This window comes from Sodiomyces alkalinus (genome assembly GCF_003711515.1).
Source record: "Sodiomyces alkalinus F11 unplaced genomic scaffold SODALscaffold_10, whole genome shotgun sequence".
Classification (NCBI taxonomy): domain Eukaryota; kingdom Fungi; phylum Ascomycota; class Sordariomycetes; order Glomerellales; family Plectosphaerellaceae; genus Sodiomyces; species Sodiomyces alkalinus.
Window position 1 is genome coordinate 210,351 of NW_021167088.1, and position 8,239 is coordinate 218,589.

At 49.6% G+C, this 8,239-nt stretch overlaps 2 protein-coding genes and 1 pseudogene across 3 annotated transcripts; all 3 read left to right on the forward strand.

Annotated features, from left to right (window-relative positions):
* Positions 1-63: 63 nt before the first annotated feature.
* On the forward strand, positions 64-134 carry SODALDRAFT_t172 (annotated as a pseudogene). The gene has a single exon. The product of its transcript is annotated as a tRNA-OTHER (tRNA).
* Positions 135-4,385: 4,251 nt separating this feature from the next.
* SODALDRAFT_393453 (hypothetical protein) lies at positions 4,386-5,266 on the forward strand. The gene has a single exon (XM_028615268.1). It carries the CDS (start codon positions 4,402-4,404, stop codon positions 5,170-5,172), a length of 771 nt encoding a protein of 256 aa, XP_028463528.1. The 5' UTR covers positions 4,386-4,401; the 3' UTR covers positions 5,173-5,266.
* Positions 5,267-7,955, forward strand: SODALDRAFT_49836 (prolyl oligopeptidase-like protein). Its single transcript, XM_028615418.1, has 2 exons — positions 5,267-5,975; positions 6,046-7,955. The coding sequence occupies exons 1-2, from the start codon at positions 5,361-5,363 to the stop codon at positions 7,888-7,890; spliced, it is 2,460 nt and encodes an 819-aa protein (XP_028463529.1). The 5' UTR covers positions 5,267-5,360; the 3' UTR covers positions 7,891-7,955.
* Positions 7,956-8,239: the final 284 nt, after the last annotated feature.

Genomic DNA, 8,239 nt, shown 5'->3' on the forward strand with positions numbered 1-8,239 from the left:
CTGAATGAATTATATTATTAATTTAGGTTGGATAAAATAATAATTATTCTTATTAATTTATCAGATTCTTTAACTTAATGGTAAAGTGCATTTTTGATAAGAATGACATTCAAGTTCGATTCTTGAAAGAATTAAAGAGAATTGGCCGAGCGTTGTTAGGTGTAGGATATAAGGAAGACTTAGGAGGTACTAGGATATAGCAGTGGACTACGTAGTAGACTACCGGCTAACTGATAAGTGGATATTTATTATATAAGACGGGGAGCTAGACTATTCTAGAAGGAAGGGATTAGCGATTATCTCTCCTCTATACTACTACCTACCTTTAAGATACTCTTCCTATTAACTACTAGTTAACCTATAGTTAGCCTCCCCTTATATAAGACTACGATCCTTATCTATTACTCCCTATTACCCTTTAGTCCTTATCCCTTCGGGGTAGACCTATATCTCCTTCTTAATAAGATAATCGCTCCTAAAGCGGATAACGACCGTTAGGCAGGATTCGGTATATCTAGGACCTAATAGTCGAATAACGATCGGCCACTAGAGGCTTAGTCCGACGATAGTATTCGTAAACGCGAAGTCGCTGCTTTCCCCTCCGGGAATAGCGGTAGCCCTAATCGGGTAACGCGCTATGTCGTGCCTGTTAGTATCTTATCCACGTGCACGGGCCTTACCACGTCTTCCTATAAGAAGGCCGTCCCTCCCACTTCACGTCCTCCTAAGTACTCTCTACTCCTTTGCCCTCCTTCCCCTCCCGACTCGTCTTATCGTTATATCCTCGTAGGCTTAGCCTTTAGCCGTTAGTGCTATTCCCCTCGCTTCGCTTTGTTTCTGCCCCCTAACCTGCCGGTCCTCGTAATTTCCGTTATTATACTGCTGCTTTAACTAACCCGCGGACTGGTCCGGCCCAGTATCGCCCTTCCCTAGCCGTATTCCCTTAGGTTAACTAGCAATCTTAGTTGATGTCCGCTTTACACGATCTGTGAGCTTTGAGCCTCGAGCCTTGTAAGCTCCCTACGTTCCCGCCGACTAGCGTCTTCTGTAAGAAGTTTGCTAATATATCATCTTCTAGTGACGTGTCTATCTAACCTACTCCCAACCTCCTGCCCGAATAAAGAATGCCTAAAGAGGCCGCACCTCTCCTAGTATCGCTCTCTACTACTAACAGATCACGCTATCTTTACGGCCTTAGCTTCCCGATAATCACTGCCTCTTTCGCCCTGTCTAGACCTATCGATCACGCCTCGCGATATGCCTTACGATATGCCTGAAGGATAAAGCTCCGGCGGCGATGTAACGATATACTGAGCTAAGGACGCTTACGTTCCTACCGGTATTACTATAGGTACCGGACTTTGCTTTATCTGGTTAGATCGTACGATTTACGTTATATAAGGAAAAGGGGGGAAGGTTAGGCTAGGATCTCGGGCCCTCCTGTGGCGTTACAAGCCGAGGCCTAGGGCACGTACCGAGAGCCTAATATAAAGCGTTAATAGCCGTGCCGTTCTAAGCTAAACTTATTAGGCTTATTTAGAGGGGTAGGTGGTCCGTATTCCTGTAGACACGAAGTTATTAACGGCCTTGGCCGTAGAATTAGGTTTAGCAGTATTATATCGTACCGGTCTACTTCGGCTATTTCGTAACTGGATCGGGTAATAAGCTTCCTCTGGACCTTACGACTCGTTCCTTATTTATATTTCGGGTATATACTACGTAAAACCCTGTTTTTACGGCCGTAGTAGTTAGATTCGCGGCCCTACGTACTGCGTCTATACCTAATCTAGGATACGCTCGTGGCGCTAGCAGGGCGGTAACCCCGAGAATCGAATGATTTTTAGCCCTCGGGTTATTCCTGATCCGAACCAGGCAGGGCGTAAACACCGGCTCGGTTTACTAATCGGCGATAATACTAGCAAGGGAATAGTGCTTGATATTAGGAGCGAATAGAGAGGGTTTTAAGTAAGAAATAGGAGTAAGTAAAATCCTATAAGTCGGGCTATATCGAGGGCGCGCGAGAAAGGAGATATAGAGCGTGGTAATAGGCAGGCAGCTACGTATCTATAAAAAGAAGTATCTTCCCCCTTTTTTTGCTCTTTAACCTTTATATGTTTGCTAATATACTTTAGTTTACGGACTTAGTTATACGACTATAATATCTATCACTCTTAACCGTATTTAATTTTACGCTTTACCGACTCCTAGATCTTCTCTGGTCACTAATAAGGAAGCCGGAGCTTACTTAGCTGCGCCGGTATATCCCTAGAGACTAAGACCCTCCGCGCTAGCTATACGGTAGAGCCAGCTTGCTCTTGCCCGTGGGTAGTCTATACGCGACGCTATCGAAGTCGAAGACGATAGCGCTAGCGATACTAGCAGTGGCGATAACGCTAATACTTAGCTAAACACGTCTAAGGTAGCTAGACGAATAGTCGATTATTCAGACGTAAGCTTCTAGCTATACTAAGATAGGGACTCGAAGTATCCGATCCGCGAGAACGGCCTATCCCCTTTACTATCACTAGCCTTCCTAGTATAATAGTTTCGCTAGGCCCTTAACGACCTTAGCCCTAAGAGACGGGCCTCTCTAATACCGCGATCTGCCTCGCCTATACCGTCCCCTTAGGCTATACCCTCCCCTGATATAGACAGGATCGCGGGTTTAGCCGTAAGCGATAGTATCGAGCCAGACTAACTCTAATACCGACGACTATCTCTAGTTAATGGCTTTGTTTAACCACGGGAAGAAGCTCCTGAATACCCGCCTATACGCCACGACCCGATACCCGTATCTCCCGATATAGATATAGAGGAACTGGATCGGATACTGGACGGACTTATTAACGACCGAGATAGCCTTAATTTAACCGGGAAAACTAGACTTAGCTTAAGGTCTAGCAGTTAATCGCCTATACGTTTATTATCTCCTATATTAAGTTCGGTACCCTTATATTCTGAATAGCTAGTATTAAGCCACGGGGCTACCCTTGCCCCTCCCCTTTATAGCTCGCCGAGAACTCCGACTAATTTATCGTTAGACGCTAGAGACTAGGCCTTAATAGGTAATTAGCCGCGTATATAGAAGAGTGTGAAAAAACTTCTCCTACCACCTAAGATTAAGCGAGCCCGCCGCTATCCTTTTCCTAATAACTATATACGACGATCTAGCGCTCGCCTCTATACTATAGCTGCTGCCCGAGATAAAGCAGAACGTTATCAAAACTAATAACATAGTCACGAAAATAATGCCTTATGCTCGGCTTCCTCGTCGGAGGAATCCAGTGACAGCGATGAGGATTACGGCACTAGGTCTTCTAGGAGACTGCGACGACTTAGGAGCCGTAGTAGCAAGAGCACTGGACCTAGGCTTAACCAGTATAGCCCCCGTCGACCTCGGGGCAGGGCTGGCCCTGACCGTCGTACCTCCCGCCTAGCTCCTATGAGGCCGCTAGGCTCTGCTACCAAAGAGTCTGGAACCTCTGGCTATCTTAGCCCGCGATCCTTATATATTTCTTCAGACCAGGAATCACATCAAGGAGGTCCGTTTACTATCTTTAGCGAGTGGCCGTTGGATAATGTTATTTTAAAGCGGGTGGTGGTAGGTGGCACGACGAAATTCTAACTTGAATTCAATTACGACTTAAAGACGGAGCTCGATCACCTTCACGCTTCGGATACTCATGTCGATGCCTCGAAAAGAAAAGCCACAGGTTTGCCCACCGAAGATGTTGCACGCCTAACGGACTCGAAGAAGCGGAAACGAAGCTCGAGGACAGGAACTCCTTTCTCAGCCGATAAGGAGAATTATCTCGTTCGATTACGAAACGAGCGCTTGTCATGGAAGGAAATTCATAAGAAATTCGAAAAATCGTATCCAGGGCGAAGTATTGGTTCACTCCAAGTGTATTATTCCACGAGGGTTAAGCGCATGGCAACTTGAAGTTTAGGATTCAACTCGAACAGGAGCTCCAGCTAGAAGTACACGTGAACACTGCTTTATATTCTCATTCATTTGCCTCATTTAGTTCGCATCAAGGTTAGGACACATTTCAGGAACGAACCTAAGAGGATTACCATAATTCATACTCTCCATCCAGTCCTCGTGGTGCAACAAATGTGCCGTTTCCTGATTTGGAGTCGCCCCTCCTGATCTCTGAAGTGTATCCTCCTCTTTCGCCGAAATGTCGTTATGAGGGTGGCCCCGTCCTCTGCTTTATGCTTTGGGCTTATGTTAGTGATGGTCAATTTGCCGGTTCTGGTGTAGTATCCAGCTAGCGACGCCCAAGTACTATGGCTGATATCAACATGAGAAGCAAGCCCAGGGCCGATAAATGATCAGCCGTGCGCTTCGGTACCCTCTCCGCGTATATTCTTCGAGAAGCAAAGAAGATAACTCCAATGGTTGCGGCCATCCAACATCAGGTCATGCGGCAAGAGAAGACTCGACAAGACGAGAAAGATAAGGAATGCCTTAACGACCTCTACGAGACGGACCCCCGCCACGACAAGACGCGCATCCAGGACATGAAAGGGGGCCTTATCAGAGACTCGTACTGTTGGATTCTAGACAACCCCAGTTTCCGGGAATGGCGTATAGATCTGTATAGTGGACTGCTCTGGATTAAGGGCGACCCTGGCAAGGGCAAGACAATGCTGCTATGTGGGGTCATCGACGAGCTGGAGAAGGACCCAGCGAATCGGCTAAGTTACTTCTTCTGCCAGGCCACTGAACAGAAGCTGAACAATGCAACGGCTGTGCTGCGAGGTCTGATCTACAGCCTTGTACGCCAACACCCCTCGCTTATCTCTCGCGTCCATAAGGAGCACGACGGTGGCGGCAAGCGGCAGCGTTTCGAGGGGCCGAACGCGTGGGAAGTTATGTCTAAGATGCTCACCGACATGCTACTAGATGATTCAGCTCCGGATGGCGTAATACTCATCGTTGACGCCCTCGATGAGTGCGAAACGGGCCGGTCGCAGCTGCTGAACTTTATTGTTCGGATGTTGTCCTCGTCTCGTGCCAAGTGGGCCATTTCCAGCCGAAATGGCCGGACATCGAGGAGAAGCTGGACGGCACCACACGAAAAGTCACGCTACGGCTCGAACTTAATCAAGACGTCATCTCCGACGCTGTTCGCATTTACATCCGATATAAAGTCGACGAATTAGCACAGCTCAAAAAGTACGACATAAAAACCCGGGATACCGTTCAGCGGTATTTCGCCGACAAGGCGAACAACACCTTCCTCTGGGTGGCCTTGGCCTATTAAGAGCTGGCGGGCACGGCTATTCAGAGGTGGCACGCGATCGACATCCTCAGAACTCTCCCACCAGGTCTTGATTCCCTGTACAGGCGAATGATGGAACATGTTTGCGATTCGAAGGATGCAGAGCTGTGCAAACAGATCCTGGCCGTTGTCTCAGTCATATACCGCCCTATCTCTTTGGAGGAGCTGACATCTACAATTGAGTCTCTAGCCCGCTTCGATAGCGACCCTGCAGCCTTGGAAACTGTCATCGGATCTTGCGGCTCTTTTCTAACTCTCCGAGAGGGAACTATATACTTTATACACCAATCAGCGAAGGATTTCCTGTTGAACGACGCTCACAGCCAAATCCTCCCTTCTGGTATCGCGCACCAGCACCATGCTATTTTCTCAAGATCACTTGAAGTCCTATCCAGGACACTTCGACGCGACGTCTACGAGTTGAGCGCCCCAGGATTCCTCATCGACAACGTCTCCCCGCCCGATCCAGATCCATTAGCGCCTGTACGATATTTTTGTATACACTGGGTCGATCATCTTCGCGACTTAAATCATGCAGAAGGAGTCGCACAGAAGCAACTCCAAGACGATGGCCCTGTTCATACCTTCCTTCTACGCAACTATCTTTACTGGCTGGAGGCCCTTAGTCTACTACGCAGCATCCCACAAGCCGTGCTGGCAATGCAGAAGCTTGAGCCCTTAGTGGTAAGCCAACGCTTATGACCTGTTGACTGCTGGGTAGACTGTTGACGTGAATTGACTTGATCTGCGACAGGGGGGTTCAGGGAATGGACAACTAGCAGACCTGCTTCAAGACGCTAGACGATTTGTCCTGTCTTGCAAAGGAGCTCTGGAGATTGCTCCGCTACAAGTTTATGCATCAGCGCTCACTTTCTGTCCTACCCGGAGCTTAGTAGGAAGACTGTTTAGAGACGAAGCACCAAACTGGATCATTTCAGCACCGGATATAGAAGCGGATTGGATCACATGCCTGCAGACGCTCGAGGGTCACGGTGACACTGTCAAATCGGTGACCTTCTCATCCGATGGCCAGTTGCTCGCGTCAGCGTCCAACGACAGGACGATCAAGGTTTGGAATGCTACCACGGGTGCTTGCATGCAGACGCTCGAGGGCCACAGCGACTGGGTTATGTCGATAGCCTTTTCGGGGGACGGCCGGTGGCTCGCCTCAGCTTCCCGGGACGAGACCGTTAAGGTCTGGGATGTGGCAACAAGTGCCTGCGTGCAAGCACTCGAGGGCCATAGTGACTGGGTTTCTTCGATAGCCTTTTCGGCGGACGGCAAACGACTTGCTTCGGGGTCCCGCGACAGAACTATTAACATCTGGGACGCAGCAACGGGCGCCTGCATACAGACACTGAAGGGCCACGTCCGTTCGGTCACGTTACTGGCCTTTTTTGCGAACGATCAACAACTCGCTTCAGGGTCAATGGACAAAACGGTCAAAGTGTGGAACGTGGCGATAGGTGCTTGTATAAAGACTCTCGAAGGCCATGGCGACTGGACCACTAGTATGGCCTTCTCGATGGACGGCCAGTGGCTCGTATCAGGGTCTGAGAACGATGCGACGGCTAAGATCTGGAATGCTACGACGGGGACTTGCATACAGGCGCTACAGGGCCACAACAGCCATGTTGCATCAGTAACCTTCTCGGCGGATGGCCAGCGGGTCGCCTCGGGATCTGGCGATGGCACTATTAAGATCTGGGACACGGCAAAGGGCGCCTGTATGCAAACTTTAAAAGGCCACCGTGAATGGGCACTCTCGGTGACTTTCTCGCCCGACGGCCGGCGACTAGCTTCAGGGTTCGGTGATAAGACCGTCAAGTTCTGGGACGTGGCAACGGACGCCTGCGCGCAGACGCTCGAGTTTCACAATGGGGGGATCACGTCAGTAGCTTTCTCAGAGGACGGCCAGTGGCTCGCATCAGGGGCCGAATCCGATGGGACCGTCAAGGTTTGGGATACGGCGACAAGCGCCTGCGTACAAACGCTGCAAGGCCATCAAAGCTCAGTCAAATCAGTATGCTTCTCGGCAGACGGCCAACGTCTTATCTCAGGGTCCGGCGATAGGACGGCGAAGGTCTGGGACGTGGCGACAGGTACCTGTGTGCAGACGCTTGAAGGGCATACCGACTGGGTCACAGCGGTAGCTTTCTTAAGAGATGGTGCACGGCTCATCTCAATGTCCGACGATGGGAGGCCCGAGTCCAGGACCTGGGTGGTCAAGGTCTGGAACGCAGAAACGGGCGCGTGCGTGCGGACGCTCGAGGGGAATAGTGGCTCGGTCGCTCGCCCTTCCTTTGTTACGAGGCCTAACACGCGTCTCTCTGCCGATAGGGACGTCCAAGTTCTAGATCTGTTCGATACGGAGACGCAGCCTCAAAAGATCTCAGGGATCTCTACAGTGCCTCATGATCACGGCTATAGAATCAGTCCCGATGGAGTCTGGATCGTAAAACATGACCAGAGAATGCTTTGGTTGCCCTCAGAGTATCGGCCGTTGACTTCAGCCATTTACAAGTCAACAATCGCCCTTGGATGTTCCTCAGGGCGGGTACTGATCATACAGTTTTCGACAGAAGCATTTGAGAGATAGACTGCTCGCCTATAAATACTCTTATAACAAGGACGATTGGGTCTGTGACTTCTTAATAACTCCCTTGGCTTGCTCAAACTCTTCTCTTTGCCTAATGTTTCTTGATTGCTTTAAGGGCTAGTACCGTAATGTTCCTCGCCGAGGCGCAATCGGAAGTCTTCAAGTCTTCCAATAGATGCTCCCGTACTCCTTCGGCCTATCATTCGCATAAGACGACCACTGCGACCGTCCGCAGACTCCTGTTGCAGCTTATGCGGTAGAACCCGCGATTGATTCCTCTATGATGGATATTCAAGGCAAGGGGAGACAAAGACGGTCTAACGAAGCCTCCTAGAGTCGCGACGGAGAG

Bases quoted from the DNA above. Each gene is read 5' to 3' on its own strand.
- SODALDRAFT_393453 (XM_028615268.1), top strand. From the start codon at position 4,402: ATGGTTGCGGCCATCCAACATCAGGTCATGCGGCAAGAGAAGACTCGA.
- SODALDRAFT_49836 (XM_028615418.1), top strand. From the start codon at position 5,361: ATGATGGAACATGTTTGCGATTCGAAGGATGCAGAGCTGTGCAAACAG. The intron at 5,976-6,045 runs GTAAGCCAACGC...GATCTGCGACAG, and splicing joins AGAAGCTTGAGCCCTTAGTG to GGGGGTTCAGGGAATGGACA.